This window comes from Caretta caretta, chromosome 17 (assembly GCF_965140235.1).
Source record: "Caretta caretta isolate rCarCar2 chromosome 17, rCarCar1.hap1, whole genome shotgun sequence".
NCBI classification, from domain to species: Eukaryota; Metazoa; Chordata; order Testudines; family Cheloniidae; genus Caretta; species Caretta caretta.
Window position 1 is genome coordinate 1,568,173 of NC_134222.1, and position 25,915 is coordinate 1,594,087.

At 52.9% G+C, this 25,915-nt stretch overlaps 1 protein-coding gene across 2 annotated transcripts in view; it reads left to right on the top strand.

The window, feature by feature from the left end:
• SUPT6H (SPT6 homolog, histone chaperone and transcription elongation factor) overlaps nt 1-24,527 on the top strand; it is a 40,577-nt gene extending 16,050 nt beyond the window's left edge. For both annotated transcript variants that reach the window (XM_048824368.2, XM_048824369.2), the window contains exons 11-37: nt 380-522; nt 1,109-1,260; nt 2,216-2,314; nt 3,548-3,677; nt 3,782-3,932; nt 4,888-5,042; nt 5,995-6,190; nt 6,918-7,057; nt 7,142-7,259; nt 8,164-8,240; nt 9,037-9,172; nt 9,681-9,818; nt 10,146-10,313; nt 10,925-11,052; nt 12,193-12,400; nt 12,539-12,686; nt 12,999-13,141; nt 14,435-14,575; nt 15,784-15,979; nt 16,119-16,357; nt 17,564-17,677; nt 18,439-18,563; nt 19,083-19,195; nt 21,184-21,261; nt 21,385-21,551; nt 22,462-22,640; nt 23,461-24,527. In XM_048824368.2, coding sequence (XP_048680325.1) covers nt 380-522; nt 1,109-1,260; nt 2,216-2,314; nt 3,548-3,677; nt 3,782-3,932; nt 4,888-5,042; nt 5,995-6,190; nt 6,918-7,057; nt 7,142-7,259; nt 8,164-8,240; nt 9,037-9,172; nt 9,681-9,818; nt 10,146-10,313; nt 10,925-11,052; nt 12,193-12,400; nt 12,539-12,686; nt 12,999-13,141; nt 14,435-14,575; nt 15,784-15,979; nt 16,119-16,357; nt 17,564-17,677; nt 18,439-18,563; nt 19,083-19,195; nt 21,184-21,261; nt 21,385-21,551; nt 22,462-22,640; nt 23,461-23,647 — 3,969 coding nt within the window. In that variant the 3' untranslated portion in view covers nt 23,648-24,527. The remainder of the gene's footprint in view (nt 1-379; nt 523-1,108; nt 1,261-2,215; nt 2,315-3,547; nt 3,678-3,781; nt 3,933-4,887; nt 5,043-5,994; nt 6,191-6,917; nt 7,058-7,141; nt 7,260-8,163; nt 8,241-9,036; nt 9,173-9,680; nt 9,819-10,145; nt 10,314-10,924; nt 11,053-12,192; nt 12,401-12,538; nt 12,687-12,998; nt 13,142-14,434; nt 14,576-15,783; nt 15,980-16,118; nt 16,358-17,563; nt 17,678-18,438; nt 18,564-19,082; nt 19,196-21,183; nt 21,262-21,384; nt 21,552-22,461; nt 22,641-23,460) is intronic.
• The last annotated feature ends 1,388 nt before the right edge of the window (nt 24,528-25,915 follow it).

The following is a 25,915-nucleotide window of genomic DNA, read 5'->3' on the forward strand; positions in this document are numbered from 1 at the left end:
GTCCCTTTTCTTGGGGTTCTGCTACCATTTGGCAATGGGGAATACTGAGCTGGGAAGGGAGGGATTGCCCTGTTCTCTCTCCTAAACTTGTCTGTGGTCTCGTGACTCTTCCAGCAGCAGTGAGCCAGGACCTCCTGGTGCGCTCTGTCCAAAGCCTGCTCTGCTTTGGACGCAGGTCTCCGAGATGGGACTTGCCGTGCTTACCGGATGTGAGCTCAGCTATTGGAGACGTTGTCTTGTTCTAGTAGCAGTAGTGGCCAGGAGCCTGCCTTGGCCAGCGAGATTGGAGGGGAGGAAGTAGCAGGGAGACAGGGCCACAAGCAGCGGGTTCCAACCAGAGAAGGGTTAGCACACACTTATTTCTGCTACCGTGTTACAGTGGACCCAGCTAAAAATCCGCAAGCAGAACCTGACCCGTCTGTTTGAGAAGATGCAGGCCTATCAGTACGAGCAAATCTCTGCTGATCCGGACAAACCTTTGGCTGATGGGATAAGGGCGCTTGATACCACTGACATGGAGAGGTATGGTCCCGTAACCTTTTGTGTTCTTATACAGCATCTTTCATCCCCAAGTGGCTTACAGACTGATATGCGTGCTGTCCAAAACAGGATCGCTTCCCCCCCACCCTGAAATGCAGCTATCTCTGGGGTGAACACGACCCACTGAAACTACAAGTGAGTTCAGGGCAGCTTTTATGTGCTGTTTGGGAGGCATCAAGCACTGCAAACTATAGGGATGATGTTGCTGGCGTCTCCCAAACAGCAGAAGTAAGCACTTTCTAATTCCTGAAAAGGCCAGCAAGAACTCTGGTGCGAGGGTGTCCCTTGCTTTACTTTATAGCCATCGCATCCCAGCACCAAGCACCTTTTCAGTATGAAATGGTCACATAGCAGCACAATGTCTGTCTGTTGCAGTCTCTCTGTCTGAGCTGCCCTGTGAAGCCAGAGAGATGGGAAACAGACTGAAGCTTCCTTGCCTGTAAGCATTCAGAGGGCAATAACCGGAGTTCTTCCTCTGCCAGACTAATCCACCACAGAGCTGGTTCCTTGTGCACGGGTCCCAGCTCAGGGCCTCACGGGAATGACATGCTGCCTTTGCACACTGTAGGCTGAAGGACGTGCAGTCCATGGATGAGCTGAAGGATGTGTATAACCATTTCTTGCTGTACTACGGGCGAGACATCCCGAAGATGCAGAATGCTGCCAAAGCCAGCCGAAAGAAGCATAAACGAATGCGGGAGGATGGTGAAGAGGCCGAAGGTTTGTCCCAAATGAGTTCGGCTTTTTGCTCTTGTGACCATGGGGCAGCTGGAGCTGCTGCTTTAGAATGATTGTGTGACATTTAGAGGCAGCATGCTTGCTCCTCCTTCAGCCAAGCACATGCCTGCACAGGCGTGTGTGCACATAATTCATCGAGCCCTACCCCTTTGCTCCCTTCCATCTGAAATGAGCTCTTGATCTGTCACAAGTCTTTGTGGGGATCCCTGCCCTTGCAACTGTCCAGGAGACTGAGCTCTGCAGCTCATTAACCTAGACTGGAGCAAGTTGCAGCTACCCTCATCTTCAGTCTGCATGTGCAGCCTGTGGCAGCTATTGGTTTCAGGATCGTGGCAGATCAAACGAGAGCATTGAATACTGGGAGTTGTATTCCAGCTGGCCCCACCTCCAGTATTTAAAGATGCGGGTAGCTTTGGGTCAGCCACATTGTCGAATTCTGTAAACCAGCCATTGTTCAGCTGCCCCTCCATCAGTCCAATCCATTCGTAGCCAATATGATCCCAGGCGACATCCTACGTCTTCTCAGGTGCCAGAAACTCCACATGCCCCTCAACTAGCTGCCAAGACCGCCAGCTTCTCCTGACACAGTAGGAATGTAGGAACTGCCTTTTATAAGGCAATTATGGGTTTTCACTACAAAGTTCTGCAGCACACTGAAAATTAAAATGGTAGAAGCAGAGAACAATTGAACTTACTGTCAGGTTCCATAGCTTACTGGTACAGTATTGACTGTTCAGTGCACCTGTCCATTGGTCAGCGATCTGAAGCTGCAGCAGATTCTCCAGTTTGGAGTGTCCCAGAATCCAGGGACCCTGGGGCAGGGGCAGTTCCAGCTTGCAGCGGAGTACACAGGACTCTTGCTGAGTCAGCCAGCACTGCAGGTGTCTAACAAGTGTGTCCCTATAAACACCATGCTGAATACACTGTTCCTCTGCAGGGGAAGGAGAGGATGCAGAAGATGAGGAGCAGAAGGGGCCCGAGCTGAAGCAGGCATCCCGCAGGGATATGTACACCATCTGTCAAACCGCCGGACTGGGTAAGGGCTCCTGCCTGGTGAGTCGTGATGAGCTGGCTACAGGCATGGAGTGTTCAGCATTAGTGCATCATCAGGTCTGGGAGTCGTAGCCTCTATTTAAAATTCACTTGGTAGTTCTGGTTAAACTCTAGCATCCCTAGGAGTGAGCGTGGCTCCTGCAGTGCTACGTTTTTTGGCTCAGTAGGGTCAAGGTTACCCTTCAGGTTTCTCTTGGCCTGGGCGACTCTTCGGAGCACATGAAGAACGAATACAATGACCACACAGTTACAAGTTAAAAAAATGTTTTATGTATTGTAAGTGACATGCACATACTCATCCACACAAGCTGAGAGAGCCCAAGCAATAGCCAAGGCCGTATTTGTACTCACATGCCAAAGGTACTGTGCAGTCTAGTGGATCTCTCAACCGGTGAGCATCGATAGAGGGGTGATTCCTGCGCGGGTCTCCCTTCAGGGGCTTCCCACTTTAGCCCAACCAGGGAACCTCTTTTATCTTGTTCTGACCACGCCTTCTGCTTGTGTAGGAGGTTCCAACCCCCCTTTTCCTTATTTGTACTTCCATACCCCAAAACTTTGGGGGTGCCCTGCTTTTCACAGCCTGTTCTTAGTTCCCCTTTATCTTTTAGCATCTTAACACTTACATCAACCTGTTTCCAGGGTAATCTACAGTCAGAACAGAATTTTCCATTATGTTCCAATCAGGTGTCTTGTGGTCTGGATGGGTACATAGGGACATATTTTCCATAACATCCCCTATTGGCGCATCCTTCACAGTAATCTTGTGGGCTTATTGGCATAGGGTCAGTCTTAGGTCAGTCATTCATGTCAAGTCTCCTTTCGCCTGAGGCCTATGGTGGCTAAGCTGAAATCTTACAGGCCTTAGCCTGTAGGCCTTGCTTTACAGCCGTGCTTTACTTATATACCTAATACATACTCATCACTCCTAAATACCTGTCAGTCTTATACACCTATAAGCCTATCCTACTTCTGTCTGTCATCACACAGTGATTCCATAGGACATAGCATGAGTTCCCCACGACAACACCACACTTCAATGATAAAATGAACTCATTGGCTGCAGAGTGGAGGCAGGTGTTCAACACACTATGGCATACTGTAGCAGCTGCCCTCACTCAGAGGAGCCAGGGCCCTGTCTACTGGATGTGGGTGGGTGGTTTTGATCAGCATTTGCAAAGATGCACTTCCTTGTGTACTTGTGCATTCTCTGCTCTAGACGGCCTGGCTAAGAAGTTTGGTCTGACGCCTGAGCAGTTTGGAGAGAATCTTCGGGACAGTTACCAGCGTCATGAGACAGAGCAGTTCCCAGCAGAGCCGCTGGAGCTGGCCAAGGATTACGTGTGTAGGTCAGTGTGCAGGTGCCGCCATGGATGGGCCTTCTGGGATGTGTGGGGAGAGATGCCATCAGGCACTCTCACATCCTGTGTCTTGGCTTTGTTGCTCTTTTCAGTCAATTCCCGACCCCTGAGGCTGTGCTGGAAGGAGCCCGCTACATGGTGGCCTTGCAGATAGCCCGAGAGCCACTTGTCAGGCAGGTCTTGAGACAGACTTTCCAAGAGAGAGCCAAACTCAACATTGCACCGACCAAGAAGGGTAAAAAGGTAAGGGAGTGGAGCACTGCTCCCATGGGCGTCGGCTGGGGTTGGGTCACCTTGTGTGGGTACCTAGAGGCAAGGAGTTACGGTCACTCTTGCATGGTTCAATAATGGGCGTGCTCCTTCTGCCTCGAAAGGGAAGTGCTGAGTCCAGCCCTGGTTCCATTCTTGGGGCAGTGCTTAGGGTTTAGCATCTGCTGTGTGCTGAAGCCTGGCTTGGGGAAGGCTGGATGAAGGCCACCATGGCAGCTCTGAGACCTCTCTGGGGGTGTGTAGTTAGGGTCCGCTCCTGCTCCTACCTGGTCATTGATGGGGCATGAACACTTTGGGGGTGTGAGAGGCCAGCGTGGGGTTTACCCCAGGAGTTCGTCAGCATGCTGCAACTCAGCTTTAACTCCCACCATTTCATGGCCTTGAGCTCTTGCTGCCAAGACGCTGACACCATCATTTATTCTCTGGGAGGGCTAGGGGCGGTCTGTGAAGTCCTGTTCAGACTCTGGGGAAGGGCAGTGCAACTTGGCAGGCATTGAAATCGGGATCTCAGAAACCCGCTTTTGACCTTAAGGCCCGGTCTATGCTTGAATGTTAGGTCAACGTTAGGTCAAGTCCCTCCGAGGTTTGACAGATCCCCACCCCAATGACGTCATTATGTCAACTTACCCCAAGTGTAGACACGGTTAGGTGGATGGAAGAATGGTTCCATCAACCTACCTACCATCGCCTGCGGCGGGGGCTGTGTTCCTGCATAGCTGGGGAACCCCCTCCCGTCGGTGTAGGCTGCACCTATGCTATTGGGTTATGCCACCACCACCAGTATAGTCCACTTAGTGTCGACATGGCCAGGCTGGCTCCTAGTGTGTGTGTGTGTGGGGGGGGGGTTTGGGCTTGTGCCATGCCCTCATTACCCAAGGCCCTAGGGCGCTGACTCAGCGGTGTCTCGTCTCCTCTCTCCGGGGGGCAGGATGTTGATGAAGCCCACTATGCGTATTCCTGCAAGTACCTGAAGAACAAGCCTGTGAAGGAGCTGCGAGATGACCAGTTTCTGAAAATCTGCCTGGCTGAGGAGGAGGGGCTACTGAGCATCGACATCAGTATTGACATGAAAGGCGTTGAGGGGTGAGGCCAGCTCTGGCCAAGCATTCTCCCCCCTGCGTCCCCGTAGCCTCGGAGTCCCTTTGACGGCCCCCCACTGCCACTCTTGTCCTGCCAGCTTCCTTGGCCCCAGCTCACATCCCCCTGGTGCTCCATCGTGCAGTGGAACCCTGTCCCCTCTCCATGGCAGCCAGGTTTGCTGGCACAGGAGCAGCTGAGATAATGCTGTGGAATGAGGCAGGGCCGTACGTATGGATCCTGGTATCGGGACAACAAACGGAGCGAGGTGAAAGACGAGGCTTATCCCAACAGACACCCCTTAAGTGCAGCCTGTGGAGCCATCATCCACTCCCTCAGAGAGCTGGCCCATGAGTATGGGAACTCCCCAGTGCAGCACTCCAGGTGTTCCAGCCACCAGTCTGCTCCTACCTCTGGGCCCTGCTGGTCTCTGCAGGCTGCCCCTCATTATGCAGACTTGGTGGGGGCTTTGGGTTTCCAGGCAAGTTGCTAGCACAGCCCTTGGATGAGTAAAACCAGGGCCCCTTTGTCTGGCAAGCTGGCTAAGGGAACATTGGGAGAGCTAGCTCCTCCCTCAGGCTGACCGACAGGGAGCTCCCCGGCCCTGAGGAGCCACCACGTCACCGCAGCACAGGCCTCTGCCAGCCATAGTTGAACTAGGAGTATGGGCAGGAGGCGGCCATAAGTGAAGAGACCCCAGCATGACCAGAGCAGCTCAGCCAGGGGGTGACAGCCTAACATCCACCCTTTCCTGGAGCCTAGCCCTCAACAGCAAGGAAGAATAGGCTCTGCTGCAGCTGAAGCTGGGCATGGCCTCTGGGGACCTGCAGCACTTCCACATCTGCTTTGGGGATCCAGACGTCTCCTGCGTGGAAGGCTGTTGGGCACCCCATTTCCAGAGGCCCAGGCAGCTCAGCAGGAGCTGGCGTGACATCCCCTCCGTCTCTCCCCCTCACAGGTATGGTAGTGACCAGACGTATTTTGAGGAAATCAAGCAGTTTTATTACCGGGACGAGTTCAGCCACCAGGTGCAGGAGTGGAATCGTCAGCGCACAATGGCCATCGAACGTTCCCTCAACCAGTTCCTCTACGTGCAGATGGCTAAAGAGCTGAAGAACAAGCTGCTGGTTGAGGCCAAAGAATACGTCATTAAGGTGAGAGGTGCTTGGGGCCCATGCTGACTCGTCACCTGCATTCTGGACCGGGCTGGAGTCACACTCAGAGGTTACGAGTGTAGGAGGCAGTCCGGGGGAGAGTCCTTTGATGGGGGTACATGAGGATAGTGAAAAGGCAGGAGGAGGTTGGGGATGGACCCACGGGAACATCCGTGAGTCAGTCTCATTCCATTCCCTGGGTAGAAAGGAAAGAAAAACATTAGATACAACTCTAACTGGCCCATTCCGGGGTCACCTGTACTAGGATATTCTACCCATCAGACCTTGCAAATCAGGACACTAGTCCTTCAGTACCTAGAGCACAATGGACAGTAGGTCCCTGGAGGATGCCCGGTTCTGTGCTGAAGAAACAGGAATATCTTGGTGCTTAGGGATCCTGACTGCCACAGCAGTGAGCAAGGTAATTCCTTGGCTCGAGAGTCAGATTCCCCGGGAACAAGATCTTTTGCTTAGCGTGCTGGGAGCTGCTGGCCTGTGAGGTTGTACAGATCCTAGCTGGGAGCTCTGGCCCCAGAGGAACACCCAGTAACTGGCTGTCCTGGCTGGAAGAAGAAGCATCTCTAGCATCTGTTCCTCACCCTAGCATCATGCTCAGTGTAGGGTGCCGTCTGCACCTTGCCCAATGGAGGCCCGTATGCCTGATGGGATGTGAAGGGAGAGGAGATTGGCTTTCTCCCTCACACCCCTCCCTCTTCCTGTCCTTCAGGCTTGCAGCCGGAAGCTGTACAACTGGCTAAAGGTGTCTCCCTACCGTCCAGACCAGCAGGTGGAGGAAGACGACGATTTCATGGATGAAAATCAGGGGAAGGGAATTCGGGTGCTGGGCGTTGCATTCTCCTCTGCCAGGTATGAGGGACAGGGTTGCTCCTGAGTTTACCTGCCATACTAGCCTGTTCCCATCGCTTCAGGGGGACCCTGTTTGTTTTGCAGAGACCACCCCGTGTTCTGTGCCCTGGTTAATGGCGAAGGCGAGGTTACAGACTTCCTCCGGCTGCCACACTTCACCAAAAGACGGAACGCCTGGCGGGAGGAGGAGCGGGACAAGAAGGTGAGCTGGGGCAGGGGCTGTATTCACAAGCTTATTACTGAAGTGGGACAGTGCACGTGGAGTGCAGTCAGCAGGAAGCGATCCCTAGCATGTCGGTCAGAGCTGAGTCTGAGACGTATCTGGCTGCATCCTGCCGATGGATCAGAATTGGGAGCAAAGCTATGTGCTTGTGAAATGGAAGAGTTCTGGAATAAGCCCTAGGATCAGTGAGTGGAGAGGAGGGGGCATGTTCTGGCTGGGTGAGAGGGTCGTTTTTGGAAAGCGATCTCTGCTGCAGACCAGATCAGTGTGGGCTGTAAGGCAAGCAGTGCATGGGGGCAGGGACAGTCCCAAGTTTGCAGGTGGGATTGCTGAGGAACCCTGCTCGCTGCACTGGGAGCCTTTGGAAAAGGCCTGTCTGACTTCTGGAAAGGCCAGAAACAGGCCTTGCTGTCCATTAGTTACAGATGGTCTGAATTGGTCCTTCTGCCCCTTTTGGAACTGGTGTCACTGTTCCTGTGTACGTTGTGGTATTCGAGCTGCCATTTCAGGGCCCTTCGCCTCTGCCCCGCCAGCTAGCAATAGGCAGCATGGCTCAGTGGAAATCGGGAAGGGCTCCCGGCTTCTATTTCTGGCTCAGTCTCCCTGTAACTCTGTGAGCAGGTCACCTCTAACCTCTCCCCAGTTGAGCCAGCTTGTCCCTTCCCAGGGCTGTCTGGGAAGGGCCGTGAGCCAGTGCTTTGCCCCGCTCTGGGTTTTGTCTGGCGGACCTTGGTGGCAGGTCAGTGCCGTAGGTAGGTTTGAGGATTTGCCCTGTGAAATGGGAGCTCCGCAGCCTGGGACAGGTGCTCAGCATGTGGTACTGGGAAGCTCTAGTAACTGGCCTGTTTCCATGGAGCCTCTTGCTTTCTTTTCTGTGCTCCAGGCCCAGGATATCGAAACTCTGAAAAAATTCCTTCTGAACAAGAAGCCTCATGTGGTGACAATTGCAGGAGAGAACAGGTATGAGTGATCTCTGGCGTCCACTTCCCGCCCCGCCATCCCTCCCCAGCCATTCGTTTTTCTTCCTTCTCCCCATCCCTTGCCACCTGTCCATGTTGCGCTTGCCGCGGGGCGGGACTCTGCTGCTGCTCCTACAGCAGATCCTACCGAGTGAGGGGTTGGCTCTCCACTCTGCAGTGCTGATGGTACGCCTAGCCCCACGGAGGCGGTATCTGTCACTTGCTTCTATCCCCCTCCCCAAGTGAAAATGCTTGTCCCAGAACCCAGCTGTCTCCAGCGTTGCACAGCTGAGCCAGCCTGGGAGAGCCCTGCTGCCCTAGAGCAGGGTCGGCCACACCTCTCTCGCGTGGGCCCTGTGGTAGTGGGTGGCTTCAGTCCCATTGCTAGTGGTCAGCTGGCCCCTGCAGCAGAGTGAAGAGACCTTCTCCTTCAGACCAGGCAGAAGGGGGGAGCTCGCACTGCCCAAGTGTCCATGTTTGGTGGTTGTATAGCAAAGGCTTCCAGGGCTCCCAGTCCAGCGCCTTTCACCAGTAAGAAAGGACTAAGCCCCAAACTGGGCTCAAGACGCCCCAAGAGACCTGCTGTGCATCACTCAATTCACTGGCTGGCTTCCGATTTGGTGCTTTTGACTGAAGGAGCCTCTTGCTGTTAGCACCTACAGCCGATGCTCAGTTCAGAGGGGCTGGGAGCTGGGGGTGTGACATGCCCACCACAGGAGCTGCCTTGGAGATCAGTGTGATTTGAGTGTCCAGCTTTCTTGTCTTCCTCCCCATCCCCCTTGGCCATGTCTCCCCAGGGATGCCCAGATGTTGATGGAGGACGTCAAGCGGATTGTGCATGAACTGGATCAGGGGCAGCAGCTGTCTTCCATTGGGGTGGAGCTAGTGGACAATGAGCTGGCCATTCTCTACATGAACAGCAGGAAGTCAGAGGTAAAGCACCAGTGCATCTGTGCTCCTCCCAAGTGGCCTGCCTTTCCCTGGCCACTGGGAGGATAACCCATCTCACTGAAATCCCACCACCTCAGGCAGGCTGGAGGTCTCTGCTGCTGCATGATCATCAAGCCTTGGCTGAGGTGCGTCAGGGTTTGGGGTTGGAGGAGCTTGTGAAGGGATCCTGCTGGGGCTGACTGAAGACACATGCACCAGGAGACTCAGTGGTGGGTACCGGGAAGGTCTGGACAGAGCTTTGCCCACTTTAGCAGAAGGGAGTTGCTGCAACCTAGCTAATATGGGGAGGAACTGAACAAAATGGAGCTAGAACTATCCTCTCCTCCTTTCTCCTGGAGTCTTCGCTCTAATTGTAGAAAAGCCCTGGGAGCCTTTGGACCTATCCCCCAACCTGCCCTGAGCGCTGAAAGGTGCTTTTTTGAGTTGGTGTCACTTGTCATTAATGCTAGCAGCCATGGGAGTCTTGCTCTGCTTCTCTGATCCTCTGCAGAATGAGTTCCGGGATTACCCCCCTGTGCTGCGCCAAGCTGTCTCCCTGGCTCGCCGCATTCAGGACCCCCTGATCGAGTTTGCTCAGGTCTGCAGCTCTGATGAGGATATCCTGTGTCTGAAGCTTCACCCTCTGCAGGTAACTGTTCCTTACAGGGTTCTCAGTCAGAAAGAAACAAGCCTGGGAATCTTCAACAGCAGGAACAGGCCCTAAGCTGAGACAACATGGTGTCCACCTGTTCTAGGATACGTCCAACTAGCGCGACTCCTCTCTGCTCCCTTTCTCTAGAGAGCAGTGCTCATCTGCCTTGCGGCCTTAGACTAGTCTTGGTCTCCAAGATAAATCTCCACTTGTGTTGAGCCTAAGGGAGGGGTTACACCTGTGAGGGCCAGAGTCAGCCCAGATTTGCTTTTGAACAGCATTGTGTAGACCTGCCCCATGAGTGACCCCCTTCTCCCTTGGCAGGAACATGTGGTGAAGGAGGAGCTGCTGAATGCCCTCTATTGCGAGTTCATAAACCGTGTGAATGAGGTGGGAGTGGACGTAAATCGGGCAATTGCTCACCCTTACAGCCAGGCCCTGCTACAGTATGTTTGTGGCCTGGGGCCACGCAAAGGGACTCACCTGCTCAAGGTAAGAATGGAGCTGTCTCAGCTACCCCACAGCTGACGTTACCTTAAAGCTACTCTGTGGAAGTCCGCATCATGGCTGCAGCGCTGGGAGGCCCAGTGTCCGGGCCTGTGCTCGTGGTGTGTCTGACAGCACTGCCCCCATGGGGCCCAGAGAGTGGTTATCTTACTGCTAGTGAACTTGGAGCTGCATATGGGCCACTCTCCCAGGTGTTGCTAGAAATTCTCAGCAGATCCATCAATCCCAGAAAATTCCTGAGATGATGGTAGTGTCCGACAGGTATCAGTGTGCTGTGGTATCAGGACACTCGGCTGCTTTCGGAAGCACAAAGTGAAAGGCCAAGTACTTCTCCTCGTCCTGAGAGGGGTGGCAGTCCTGCCTGCTGTGTGGTGCTGATTTTAGATCTTCCCTTCGTGTGGCTTTGAAATGCTTCCTGTATAGCAAAGCAAGGACTAATGCGACAGGAGCAGGGTGGCTGTACCAGATACTCTCTTTGGACCCCTCACTATTCAGTCTGAGGCCTCTTTTTCCTTGCCTGTCTTCCATCGGGGCTGGGATATCTGTACCCTCCATGTGCTGAGTTGCAAAGCTAATGCTAAAATCTCCTCCCTTAGATCCTGAAACAAAACAACACAAGGCTGGAGAACCGGACTCAGCTAGTTACCATGTGTCACATGGGACCCAAGGTCTTCATTAATTGTGCTGGTTTCATCAAAATTGACACAGCATCGCTGGGTGACAGGTTGGTATTAGGTGGTGCTGCATGGGTTTAGTACTTGAATGACTGGCTGAAAGGGATTCCATTCTGCCGGGACAGTATTCCTAGGCACTTCTGTGCAGCAGCCTTTCATGTCCAGCCAAGTGAGTTTATTACTGGTTATTAATCTGACTCTCTCTAGGCCAACTCAACCTAAACTTTCGTGTGAACAGTACAGCACGAATTCTCTGCCGTGATTGGGAGGGTCCTTTGTGGTGAAGAGAAACCAAAGCGAGAATCAGTTCTTCCCTAGTTAGTGTCTTTGTACCTTTCACCACACTTGCCCACAGACCCTTTCGTTTAGTGCTGGTCTCGCGCCTTGATTTATTTTTAATGCTTTTTTTTAACAGTCCCAAACCTGGGGCAGTAGCACAGCACAAGACTGTAACTGGCTCTTAAACTGGAAGGACGATTGTGGGAGTTCGTGTGGAGAAATGTACAGAGCTTAAAAATAATGTTAACCAAAGCTAGTGTTAAATAGAAAGCGTGAGGGCAATTTGAACCTGATTCTAATCTCTGGATGGCCTCTGGGCCGGGAACATGCTGTGCTCACTGGGCTGCTTCTTTCTTTATCTCCCCTGGGCTTGGAAGAGTCTGGGAACAAACAGGACAGCCAGGTGAACTCTTCAGCCTTGCTCCCCTCACTGGGAGTTCTGGCCTTGACAGGACACAGACCCCAGGAATGTGAATGCGGGGTCTCTTGGGCTGAGACAAAGTTTTGGTACCTCTGAAACAGTTCGGTGCAGAGGGTTGCATTGTCAACTAGCCACACCTGACTAGTATGAGATAGCAAATTATAGCCACAGCTTCCTGCTACAGGGCACAAGCTCTGACGTGCAATACTCGCTTTCAATCAGACTGGCCAAAGTGCACAGTAGCAACCAGGCTATGCCCAGATGATGTGGGTGGCCGCAGGCTGCACTCTGCCCTTCTCTATTTCATGTTCATTTAAGAGAATTCTTGTTCATTTAAAGCAGCTAAATTTTGCGGTGAACTGTGAAAGTGAACAGCAGCAACTCAGCAGCAGCATGTTCTCTTTAGTCATTTTGCATCCTCTGGCTTGTGAAGGCATCGCTGGCCTCCTGCAGAGTTTCCAGTTTGATGCATGTGTTTGAATTTGTTTAGCACGGATTCCTACATCGAGGTCCTAGATGGGTCCAGGGTCCACCCTGAAACCTACGAATGGGCAAGAAAAATGGCAGTGGATGCCCTAGAGTATGATGAATCAGCAGAGGATGCCAATCCAGCTGGCGCTCTAGAGGAGATCCTGGAAAACCCAGAGCGTCTGAAAGACCTGGATCTTGATGCCTTTGCTGAAGAGCTGGAGAGACAGGTCTGTGCAGGGGAAGGGAGAGGGGGTGGAGCTGCCTTTCAGCCCTGAACTCTTGGGGTTTGATGGCACAGGGCTGTTCTAGCATGACCTCTATCCTACATGGGACGCAAACATTAAACCATGCCATTGCACAAACAGGGTTACGGTGACAAACACATCACGCTGTACGACATCCGAGCTGAGCTGAGCTGTAGATACAAGGATCTGAGAACCCCGTACCGTTCTCCTAACACGGAGGAGGTCTTCAATATGCTGACCAAAGAAACACCAGAGACCTTCTACATAGGTACGTCCCCATCTACTTGGAGGGCTCTGTCAGTTACAGAAATGCTGTCACAAGCTGCACCAGGGAGTGGAGGCCTGTGAGAGTGGCAGCTATGTGAACACTTACTGGGTCGGTGCAAGGTCTCCAGCTACTTGGTGTGCTGCAGAACCACACTGCTCATGTTGCACTTGACAGCCTTTTATGGAAGGCCCACCCGTAGGTACGGGAGCACTAAGTAATCCAAGTAGCCTCCAAGAGGCCTGCGTGGCATCCCATTCAGGGCACCGTCCAACCCTTGCATGTGCCTGATATACTCCTGTTTCCTCTCCCCAGGTAAAATGATCACCTGCAACGTGACTGGGATAGCCCATAGGAGGCCCCAAGGCGAAAGCTACGATCAGGCCATACGGAATGATGAGACTGGCCTCTGGCAATGTCCCTTCTGTCAGCAGGATAACTTCCCGGAGCTCAGTGAGGTAAAGTGATCGGGCTGCTCCCGCAGGTGCCGTCTCCCGGCAGGCTGCTCAGATGTGATGCTGCCCCCGGAGCATCCTGTAGGGCATGCAGTACTGGAGGGGCCTTCTGAGAGAGGAGACCGCTTCAGGGCAGGGATTGTGCCTCTCGTGTTCAGACAGCGCCTAGCACAGTGGGCCCCCAATCCCTACTGGAGCCTTTGGCTGTAAACCTAATAGGAATACTTACTTCTGCTTCTGGAATTGCCTCTTTCTAGGTCTGCTAGCACCACTTAGTTGCTGTGCGAGGGTTGCCCAGTATATCTGACTAGGTGTGACATGGGATGGGATCTTCAGCTATAGCCAGTCGGTCACCTTTTCCCTACAGATGTTCAGAATGGGTTTGTTCAGAGTCTGGACTTTTCTGTTTTATGCAGAGAAGCCGCCTATGGGGTGGAGAAAATAAGCTGATTTCACCCCCATTGTCTCAATTTAAGAACCAGCACAGACTCCCTGCTCTTAGATGGGGTGGCATTTTTGGGTCCTGCCTTAAGAGTGGCATATTCCAGCCTTGATAGCCAGGACACTGGGTAATCAGCAGTTCCCATGGGACTAAAGTGGAACCCACCCCTTGCTGCGGAGTTGTGCTTCCGAATTCAAAGGGACCTCAACGCTTGCAGCGGCGTGTAGGGTGCAGACATGGCAGGCCCAGCTGGTACAGGCATGAACAGCAGCGTAGACCATGAGGCATGCAGAAGAGCATCCTCCGTGCCTGAATCCCAAGGGTCCGGAACCTACACGCCCTTTCCACACACCCAAGCAGGGCCTCCCTCATCTACACTGCAGCTTTTAGCAGCACAGCGTCCCGCTGCCTCCCCACTGCTGGAGCATTTCACTGTCGTGCAGCTATAGGCTGCAGTCCCAGGTGCGGACACAGCCTCCCTTTGACTGCGGCGTGTGTCTAAGTGTGTTGTGCCTGTACTCTGCACGCTGCGGTAAGTGTAGACAGAGCCTAAGCGTTCTAGCCTGCCTTGTTGCAAAGCAAACCTGCCTGCCATGAGCCGAGCGTTGCTGGCATAGGAATGCTGCATGGATCGGTTTCAGTCAGTCAAACCTCTGTCTTTTAATTTCTCCGAAGCTGCTGCAGGTTCTCCAGTTTGCTGCTATGGCCAGTGTGTTACAGAACTTACCCCCAACTTGCCCTGGCACACCCAGGCCCCTGCTTGACTGTGTCTCTTGTGTCTAACTGTATTGTACTTGTGCTGCCTTCAGAAATTGGTTTCCATGCTGAGTGTCTTATTCCTTTACTTCCTTAAGGTTTGGAATCACTTTGACAGTGGCTCCTGCCCTGGCCAGGCTATTGGGGTGAAGACACGGCTGGACAATGGGGTCACTGGCTTTATACCAACCAAGTTTCTCAGCGACAAGGTGGTTAAGCGGCCAGAAGAAAGGGTGAAGGTAGGAGAACAGAGTGCATCTCCTCTTCCAGCTCCTGATGGGTGTCTCTAAAGAGCTGGTACCAGCGGCTCAGAATCCTGCTCATCTCTCTGCCCCCCTGATATCCCTGCAACTGCTCTTTCTCTTGTGGGCTCTAAATCAATAGTGAATCTAGGTTCTTGTTCGCTTCCTTCTCCCAGACTGCGAGTCTCCCTTAGCTGCTGGTGGGAACTGTGTGAATCAGTTAGCATATTACACTGTGCAGGATTTATTACAGTCTGAATGAAGTCCAGACCCTGGGAGGCTGGAAGGCATTCTAATGAGGAGCTGACCTTTGTTTCCAGCTTTCAAAATAGCTCAAGGAGCGGCTGCTAGATTCCAGGAGGGTCATTTTCCCCTCACTCAGGGTAGTTTCTCCTAGCTGAATCCCTCTCTCAGGGTTATTTTTCCTAGTTGAATCAGTTTCTGTGGCTTGTCTGAGTTACTTGGTCTCTGTCAGAACGGGGACCTGGGCCCTATTAGTAGAATTACATGGGTATAGAATGCAGATGTGCACGTAATTAAAAGAGAAGGGTTCATCTCTGTGCTCTCCTTTGGGATCCTTGCTGAGGGAATTAGCATTTAGATGAAGGACTATTCTGTTGAGATCTGAGGTCTCCTAGCAATCCCTTTTAAGAGGACACTGTCAACTTAAACACATTTAAATGGAGTACATACCAGATTCTCCTAGAGCCCCTTTAAACACCATGACCTGGATCTTTAAAATGTTAAGGGTTTTTCTGCTCCCCTGTTCATTTAGAAGGGTCTTTTGGACAGGCTTGAAAACGTGCTCCGCCCACCACCCCATCCTGTTATGTGTGCACACCTGACTGCTGCTTGCTCTCTGTTCACTTCCCCTTTCAGCTCCGAGGCACTAGGGGACACCAGCAACAGAACAAGGAAGCTGACTATGCAAAGGGCTGTGAAATGCCAAAGAGAAAACACTGGAGAAGAGTCAGATTCTCCTCTAATCCCTTCCAGGTCTAGTCTTCTGTAGGGTCATTGTAACAGTGGTAGATAAACAGCTTTCAGAGGGATATCTAATCATTATTTTCAGGTTGATGTGTCCCTTTAAATACTCGAGGTAAGCCTACCACACCTGGTGCGGCTGTGATAGGTCACTCTCCGAGTGACGGGTGCAGCATGTGAGTTGCACGTGCTGACTAATCCAGTTTGCCTCTCCTCTGCAGGTAGGAATGACTGTTCACTGTAGGATCATGAAGATAGACATTGAGAAGTTCAGTGCAGACCTGACCTGCAGGACGTCAGACCTGATGGATAAGAACAATGAATGGAAGCTGCCCAAAGACACTTACTATGACTTTGATGCTGAGGCAGCAGATCACAAGCAGGAAGAAGACTACAAGAGGAAACAGCAGCGCACAAGTGAGTATCCCTTCTCTAGGGCCCTGAGAACCTTGGGGCATGGATATTCGCAGTCTGCTCCAGGGAAAAGAAATGGGACTGGATGTTTCTTGCAATGAAACTGCTACTGTGGGAATGCTAACCGCCCACTTGTCTACAGCATACATCAAGAGGGTGATCGCTCACCCGTCATTCCATAATATCAGCTTCAAGCAAGCCGAGAAGATGATGGAGACCATGGACCAAGGGGACGTGATCATCCGGCCAAGCAGCAAGGGGGAGAACCACCTGACTGTCACCTGGAAGGTGAACGATGGGATTTACCAGCATGTGGATGTCCGAGAGGAGGGCAAGGAGAACGCCTTCAGTTTGGGCTCCACCCTTTGGATTAACACAGAGGTAAGAGTCGGTGGAAGCATGACTGGGGACGTGAACCTGGTGGAGTGAATCCCAGCCCAGTTAATGGGAGGTGAAAGCTGACTCAGCGTGGAGGGTGGGCACAGTCACCCCAGAGGAACTGCTGAAGGATTGAATGGTTTGGCGTTTCGAAGCCAGAGGTGGAAGCAGAAGCTGGGGTGCTACCACTCCTGGCTTGCAGAAGACGTTAGTACAAGTTGGCCATCAAACCAAAACCTTTCCTAGCTTCACAAAGCTGGGTGAGAAACATGGAACCGGCCATGGACAGCCTGTGAGGCTGGGAGCCGGATCCTGAGGGTTTACTCTTCTCACAGGTGCTTCCGGACTGTCTGGGAGCAGCTTCCAGTTTCCCTCCCTTCCAGTTCCTGAGTGAATGCTCGGCAGCCAGCCTCTCTATTCAGATTTTAGAGTAACTGGTGGCTCTGTGTAAAAGAATCCTAGAGATCAGTGTTAGAAGAGCCCATTAGCTAATCCAGTTCAGTGATTCTCAACCTTTTCAGGTCGCTGTGACTCCTTATCTGAAGTGTAAAAAACAAAACAATGCAGCCCCATTACATTTATTTTCTAAAGTTGTGAGGGGAAAATGGATCCATGAGAACAGTGCAATGCCTGTGCAACTAATCTGTTGTGTGTTTCAGGAGGCTGACCGAGAATACTTGACCTTGAGGAGTCAGGAATGAGATTTTTCCTTGCTTTAGATTGTTTCCAATGCCTCATGACTCCCCATTGCCTTTCATGCCCCCATCCCTGGGTCGGTTTCAACCCATCAGCTGAGAAACCCTGATCTAGTCCAACCACTGCAAGACAGTTTGCTGTGCTCCATTTGCTCCTTTAGTCTAAGGAACAAAGTGCTTCCCCCCCCGAGCTTGTCAAATAGAATTGGGGTCACTGTTTATCCCTGAGACTGAAAGGCACTGAGCTGCCCACCACTTGCACTGTGCACATTAATCCTACAGAGCACGTGTCTAAGGGAGTGGGCCTCTCCAGGGAGCCAGGACCCTTGCCCTGCTCTCCACTGCAGACGGGCACTCTAGTCACCCTGTGGTGCCTTCCCATGTAGCATTCGGGGTTAAGAGGGTCTGAGCCCCCAAGGCCCAGGCATCGCTCAGCGCAGCGGGTTCAGTTTTGCCTCTGGAGGTTCAGGAGTCAGACTCGGAATAAAGTGGCTCTTTCTATGTTCGTTCCAAGGAATTCGAGGACCTGGATGAAATCGTCGCTCGCTATGTCCAACCAATGGCGTCTTTTGCTAGAGACCTGCTGAGTCACAAATACTACCAAGACTGCAGTGGTGGAGACAGGAAGGTGAGCCTCCCAGAGGGGCTGCTGCAGAGCTGTAAGAAGCAAAGCGCAGGAGCAGCTGGCTGCCTCAGATCAGTCTCCTGGCCTCTGTGTGAACACGAACCACTGAGTTCAAGTCCGGGGTAAAATAGAAGAGGTTCATGTGTTCTGACCTATCGCACAAAGCTTGTGTTGGTCACCTCCCCGCTTTGTGTCTGGGGGAGCTAGCTTGGAGCGGTAGAACCAGCAGAGAGCCTGGGCTGGCTTGCTGGGCCGGAATGTCTGAAGGGCTTTGTCACTGTCTACGCCAGGGAAGGAAGGACAGCCTGACAGTGCTTGCACATCACAAAGGCACGGGCAGAAAGGCATCTCTCCCTCTCCAGCTCTGCTGCTGCCCCACTCTAGGGGAAGGGCTCTCAGATGGGACATGAGTGCCCTAAAGCGGGATAAAGGGATGCTGCTCCCCTCACACCATTGCTTGAAGACTTGTTTGCAGCACTGACCTAAGTAAGCACGAGAGTGTCCATCTGGACCTCCCAGTTGCTTCCACCGAGTGGTTACAGCTGCCAGCCCTACGTGCCATACTCAGCATTGTGAAATGAGCCCTAGATGAAACCACTGAATGCTGTTTGTGCCTGGACACTGCCATGGGGAGGGGTGGGCTGGGCGGAAGCCAGCACTGCAGTGTTCTGAGGCCATCAGCGCACCCCTGTGAGTCCTGGCGCTGCCCCCAGGCTGCACAGGGCATCTCAATGGAGCGTTTATCTCTCTTCCCCTCTAACCAGAAACTGGAAGAACTTCTAATAAAGACCAAGAAGGAGAAGCCAACCTTTATTCCTTACTTTATCTGTGCGTGTAAAGAGCTACCTGGCAAATTCCTTCTCGGATACCAGCCTCGAGGGAAACCGAGGTCAGTGGTGCATGTATGTTGTTTCGTACAGCTGGCTGTCAGTCATTGCAGGGCCTGGGCCTTTGCTTGTCCCCGGCCTGACTTTTCTTGGGCTCTGCTCTGGTTCAGTGTGTAGCAGCAGCCCTGACCCCTGGGGTTTGGTCTGCAGGTGCCTCACACATGTAGTCTCATCAGGTTGGCTGCTGATGCCTTTGACGAGGTGGCCACCATGAGCCATGTCCCACCCCTCGGCAGGGGAGAGTATGGATTCCCTTTGAGTATCCTCAGCAGTCTGCTAGCCATTGGCATTTCCTGAGTCATGGCCAAGTGTTACTGGGGCTGGGCTGGAAGCTGATGGAAGGCGGGTGGTCCCAGCAGAGTCTGTGGGTTCCTTTCTGATGCCCCCATCATCTCAGTACCATGTGCCCCACCCATCCCTTTCTCACGCTGTGTTGGGAGGAGCTGGTGATTGATTGCCAGCAGTCGGTAAAGTGTGCCGCAGTGCAATGTGCTAGTCTCTCCCCCTTCCTGACCTTACAGGATAGAGTATGTGACGGTAACACCAGAGGGATTCCGGTACCGGGGACAGATCTTCCCTACAGTGAATGGGCTCTTCCGGTGGTTTAAGGATCATTATCAGGACCCAGTGCCAGGTGACCCCCAAATCCTAATCACCAGAATTGTTCTGTCCTGCAGGAAATCAACTCGTGGGGCAGACTAATTAAGGGCTGGCTCATGCTCCATGGATAGTCTAAATGGAAATGGGATCAAGCATCTGTCAGCAATTAGTCAGATGTGCAGTTACAGAGCTGCTTCCGGTTACAGGGACTTGTACAGCCAGACACACACACACGATCTGCTGTCTGCCTGTATGTCAGCTCTTGCTCTGCCTTGCAGAGAAGTCTCTCTCCTGTGTTTGTGACTCATTCATTGCACCAGAAAGGGTCAGCGTCATCCTTGTGACTGTGCCACAGGGCTCAGTAAGAGAAGCTGGGCTGTGAAGCTCTGTTCTTTAAACATCCATGGCCTTGCTGATTGTAAACAAAGCTCAAAAACCACAAAGTGAACTCGGGGATCCAGATGGCTCGGGAGACCTACTGGAATGTCGGAAAATCAGAGTTTGATTTTGGTGACGTTCCAGACTCCCTGTCTGTTGAAATACAGAAAGGCTCCATTGATCTGAATGTGGGAAATGTTCCCAAGAAAACCAGATTAAAGTGCTTAGCTTTGCTTTTCATCCGCATAAACGAATGCTGTTTAGAAGGAATCTGTCTGCCAGGCAAGCAGCATGGTGTGGGCTGGGCCTGACCATTTCACTCTTATCTCTGTCCCCTACATACCAGATGCTCTTTATTCCATTGTCCCTGTTTTTGAGCAGAGTAGCACCTTGACACAAGACTTTTGCTGGGATCTTTTAAAATCCTGGGTAGTAAGAACCCCCACTCAGATTTCAGAATTACATACTATGACAGGTTCCCCCCTCCTCGGAGTGTCATCTGGAACTGGGGTACCACTGAGCCCTCCGACCCACCAGCCTGGGCTCCCACTCACGCTGTGATGCTGTGACAAGCTGCAGACACGCTCTCGGTCTCACACTTTCACCAGCACACAAGTAGGGACACACCCAGCTGTAGTAACATGCAGACAGGCTTTGTGACTAGCCCCTGCACAGGAAGGCTATACAGCTAGGGCACTTACCAGCTTCCCAGGCATGCACACCCTGTCTGGAGGGTAAACGCAAAATTATATTGTCTTGCGCTGCACAGAGAACTGTACAGCATAAGCTCATGAAATTTGCCCCCTCCCTCAATGTGGAGGAAGATATGCAACAGCTTTTTGTCCCCCCAGTTATGATTTCCACTCACTAGTTTTTGACAAAACAAAACAAGTTTATTAACTCCAAAAGATGGATTTTTAAGTGATTAGAAGTGATAGCAAACAGATCAAAGCAGATTCCCTTAGTAAATAAACAAAACTGCTAACTGAGCTTAACACAATAGATAGGTGGGATATGAATTTGCAAATTCTCACCCTGAGTGATAAAACAGGGTGGCAGATTCTTAAAGCTTTCCCAGGTTTTCATACACAGGCTAACAATCCCTCTAGCCTGGGACCATCACTTCCCACAGTTCAGTCCTTGTTCCTCAGGTGTTTCCAGGTTTGTTGTTGTAGGGAGACTCAAGTACCCTCATGATGTCATTGTCCCCCTTTTATATCTTCTCCCCACTTGCTGGAAAGCTCTTTTGCTGTGATCTGGTCAAACCGCTCCCATGGTCTAGTGCTATCTCGGAGAGGAGAGGTTTCTGTTGTACACGGTTCCTGGGGTAATCCTGGTGCTTGTGTGCCTTTCCCCAATGAGCCATTAACATTGTTTGCCCTTTTTACTGTTGTACCTGAAAGGCTGCTTGTGGGTGTTTTCAACCTCGCAACGTGTTTCAGTTACACACACATAGCCAAACTTCATAACTTCACACACGATGACAGCGCATACAATCCAACAATATTGCTGTTTAGCAGATCAAGACTTTTAGAATGACCCCTCACAAGGCAGACTTTGTACAAAACATATTCTAATTACATGACAGTGATGAATATTGGGGTGCCAGGGTGTCACACATACTCCTCTCTCTTGTTTCACAAGGTATCACCCCGAGCAGCAGCAGCAGGACCCGGACCCCCGCCTCCATCAATGCTACTCCTGCTAATATTAACCTAGCTGGTGAGTACCGGCCTGTCTCCTCGGTCAGATCTATGGAGGCTGACTCCGAAGCTAGTCCCCAGACCAGAGTCACATTCTCTTCCTGTGTCTTCACTTCTCGGAACTCGGTGTTTTCTCTTCTAGATCTGACCCGAGCCGTGAACGCGCTGCCACAGAACATGACCTCACAGATGTTCAGTGCCATCGCCGCAGTGACGGGCCAAGGGCAGAACCCCAGTGCCACGCCTGCACAGTGGGCATCCAGCCAGTATGGCTACGGAGGCAGCGGAGGGGGCAGCAGCGCGTATCACGTAGGTGTATCTTGAGTAGCTGAGCCAGAGGGGCAGGAATCAGAGCGCGCAGCAGCCTGTCCCTCCTGGAAGCGCCGCCTTCCTCTGCAGCATTAGAGACTGGCTGTGCAGGGGACAGCACAATGGGCTGCACGGATACCCAAGGGCAGTACAGACCTGCCGTGGTCAGCCAGCGGCCTAGCTGCAGCATTCAGCCCTGCTGTGCAGATTCCTGGGCCTTTTTCCGTGTCCCCAGGGCCGGGAACATGGGAAATGCAATGCTGGCTGCGAGGAAGGTGTGCCTGGGGTTGGTTGGGACCCAGTGGTGAGTGAGAGGGACACGAAACCACATGATTGTGCTTCAGTATCGGCAGCATGGAGCTGCACATGAAAGGGATTAGCTATGAAAATATGTGCTGAGCTTGCAGGGCTTTCAGCTGGGAGGTGTGCAGGCAGGCAACACTCCAGCTCTGCCTCATGCCCGAAGGTGGCCCTGGACTCTCCTCCCAACCTGCCACTGAGCAGTTCCCCTTGTGCGTCTGCGCCTGCCCACTCGACCCACTGTCTCCGGCTCTCCATGGCGGCAGGAGGGGCTTGGCTTGGTTCAGTGCAGCAGATGCCCCCTGCCCCCTTGGGGAGCTCTCAGCTAAAACCCTCCTCCTTGGGGTAGGCACTCTGGACTTGACATCTGGGGCCTATCGCTCCCTGTTGGAGTCCCCACAAAACCCTCCAGTGGTGCTAGGCCGCGCCCTGAGGAAGGCATGGCGGCTTAGTGACGTGTAGTGAGGACCTGACCCTGCCTCCTGCCCTTTGTGTGGCTGCTCGCTGGGTAAAAGGTGAGGGAATGTGCTGTGCTCTGGGCGTCTGTCTAGCCTTGCTCCGGTGGTGCCCTGACCCTTGCGCTAGCCTAAGAGTGTCGGTCCTCCTGCAGGTCTTTACAACTCCAGCACAGCAGCCAGTGGCCACCCCTCTGATGACCCCCAGCTACTCCTACACAACCCCCAGCCAGCCAATTACAACCCCTCAGTATCATCAGCTCCAGGCCAGTACTACACCCCAGTCCACCCAGTCGCAGCCATCGTCCAGTTCCAGGCAGAGGCAGCAGCCGAAGTGAGTAGCTCATTCATGGTGCTGGATGTGTGCAGCTCTCTGCTGTCTTTGAGCCACTCTTGCCCTGAGCACAGTGCAGGGCCACGCAAGCGCGTCCCTGGCAGCAGGACACAGGCTCTGCAGTAAGTGTGCCTGCTGCCAGTAGGGGGCGTGCTGCACAGGGCGGGGGGGGGGGACATTCAGCATGTGCACCTGGAGAAAGAGCTGCATGGCCACTGCTCAAAGGGCAGAGGAAGCGGTGTCTGGGGAGAACTGCGGCCGAGCAAGGGTGAAGAGCGTAGTCACGGCCCATCGGCTCTGGGGAAGTACAGTTCAGGCCGTGGTGCTGATGGGGGGTGTAAAGAAGCCAGAGCAAGGAGCTGCGGGCTGGCCCCCTCTGACACTGTGGCACTGGATCAGGAATCGGGAACCCGTTCCTTGGCCAGGCGTAAGGGCGGAACTGACTCTGCTAAGGAAATTGGCCACAATGGGTCCCATTGACTAAAGGCCACTCTGCAGCTATGAGGAATCTGCTACCTCCGACGTAACTGAACACAGCCCACAGAGTTCTGCAGGCATCCTAGAGCCACCAGCTCAAGCTGCAGAGCCCGTGGGTCCCAGGGTCCCATCATGCCAGGCTGCACCTTGCTCTGAGTAACCGTGCTGGGGGAGGAAGTCTGCGTGGGCTGCCCTGTCACTTGCCTGCCTTTGAATAGGAGAGAGAGACTTTGGGGGCATCCAGTAGTGGCATCCTTCTGCAAAGGCAGCACCTGGGGAGGGAAACTGACCCTGTTGGGCTCCTGCTATTCGTATGTTTCACTTCCTGCTTTTGTCTGTGTAGGTCCAACAGCCACGCTGCAATCGACTGGGGGAAAATGGCCGAGCAGTGGCTCCAGGAGAAGGAGGCTGAGCGGAGGAAACAGAAGCAGAGGCTGACCCCTCGTCCATCTCCCAGCCCCATGATCGAGAGCACGCCCATGTCCATTGCTGGGGACGCCACACCACTTCTGGATGAAATGGATCGATAGGCCTTGCTGGACCTGACCCTTGACCTCTGTTCTTTCTCTTGGGAGGGGAAGGGGGAGGGAGAACAGCTGAGAACGAGTTCCCTTCCCTTCTCCACACAACTCCTATTTTATACTTCATAAAACTATGTGAAATGACACTTGGTGCGTCCACCCACATGAGCTAATATACTTGGCAGGGCTGGTATAAATACACACACACAGATCATAGGAAGGGATGCTGCAGACACCTCTGTGCACTAAACCTTGGTTCACCGTGTGGGAAGCTCAGCAAAACAGTTACAAGGGTCGAACGAGACCCTTTAGAAATGCACAGCGACCTGCTTTCACAGCCAAAGACTAGAAAGCAAACCTAGCTGGAAATGCAAAAGCTCTTGGCCTAGAGCGAAGTTTTATTTTGATCGTCATGTATTCTGAACGTCGCCCGTCCCCGTTCCGACCCACGGAACGAAATCCCGTGGGGGCTCGGACAACTCAACCCACATCCTCTGAAGTTTCTGCTCCTGTTTGCTTGGTGGCTCCTTGTATAGTGGGCTCTGCCAAACTCCACCAACTGCCCCAGCTGTATTTGCAAGGGTGTTCTAGCAGAGCAGTTCTGGGCTAGGGCTCTTGCCAGAGAGGGAAGCAGCTGTACCACAGGCTCATCCTCTCCTGGCTTCATTTGGGACAATATTTATTCAGTTGGTTTTTAACTTGGACTGCAAAGCAAAACCCTGGGTAACAGCAGCTTTTCCAAGAGTGAGCAGGACCTAAGGCACTGCAAGTGCAGCCACTCCTGTGGTGAGGAGAATGCGAATCAGCCTGAAGTGCATGTCCTCTGTCATCCCGCTTAGCTCTGTCCACATGTAACCGAAAAGGGTGAATAAATAGCGTTTCTACTGAACACTAGTCTGGAGGTGTTCTCTTCTCATCCTGTATTGCCTGCCTCTGCTCTCAACCACGGATTTGCTGCAGAAGCAGAGTACAGCAGTGAACCAGGAAATGCCCCTCGTCTTGTGTTGCCCGAGTTGCCTGGTGGGCTGATGCTGAAGAAAATTTTGTGTTGAATGTGTTGTGTGGGGTTCTCAGCCCAGCGTATCAGGGCGACACCCCTGGCACTGCCCTCCCCTCTGTCCTAGCAGGAGCCAGGCAGGAGGCTGACGGAACGCAGGTACTGTCTGTCCTGGGTCAGAAGCAGCCCTGCCAGAGCTGAGGGCTCTGTTCAATACACTTCCCTGTATTTCGCCACCTGCCTTCTCCAGGAGGATTTTGCCTGGAAGCAGGATTTTTGTTGCTCTTGATCTGCTAACATCACAGCCCGCTCCTTGAAGTCCCAGAGGGCTCTGCCCTCAGCTGGGAAAGGAGCAGACAGCTTAGGAAACAAAGGTCCTGTTGCGTGCAAATGCCCTTAAATAGCAAGAGATGCAGGAGACAAGAAGGTGAAGCTGTTCTCCCAAGGAGTGCAGGACCTAGTTTCCTTACAGCATATCCCCTTTGCTCCCCAGGGTGCTGGCCTGGCTGCATCCCTCTCCTTACCGTGCAGGCGGGCTCTGCTCGGGGGTAGATTAACAAGCATACTAACCTTATGCTGTTTGTTTATTTTGTTCAGTTCTGTATGACAGGAACTTGACTGTGGAGTAGCTTCCTGTGAAGGAACCTGCCAGAGAGCCATTGCGCTTCGTCTGGCCGCTCCTTCTGGCTGTCTTTGGTTTTAGTTTTTTCCCTTTCCATCAATAAAATTCTACTTTTGGGATGTCGATTGTACCCAGCGTTCTCCCTGCCTACTGCACTAACGCGCTCCGCTCTGTAAGCCACCTCCTGCCCTGCTCTGGGGATGCCAGGTTGTCATGGAGTGTGGGGGAGTCAGGGCCCTGCACCCCTCTTCCTGGGATTCACCATGACACTCCGTCAGCCAGTAAACTGGAAGGTTTATTGGACAATAGGAACACAGTCTAAAACAGAACTTGTGGGTACAACCAGGACCCCTCAGTCAAGTCCTTCTGGGGGGCAGGGAGCTTAGACCCCAGCCTTGGGGTTCCCTGCTTTCCACCACCCAGCACAAAACTGCAGGCTCTCTCCTCTAGCCTTTGTCCAGTTTCCCTGGCAAAGATGTCACCTGGCCCCACCCCCTTCCTGGCTCAGATTCCAGGCTCATCCCTTGCTCTCCCCTCCCCAATGCAGACAGTCCCCGTAGAACTAGCCGCCAACCCCGCTCCCTCCTGCGTCACACAAGTGTAGTTGCCCCGTCTCTGTTCTACCAGCACTTGCGTGGCTCTAATGATGGCATGGCCT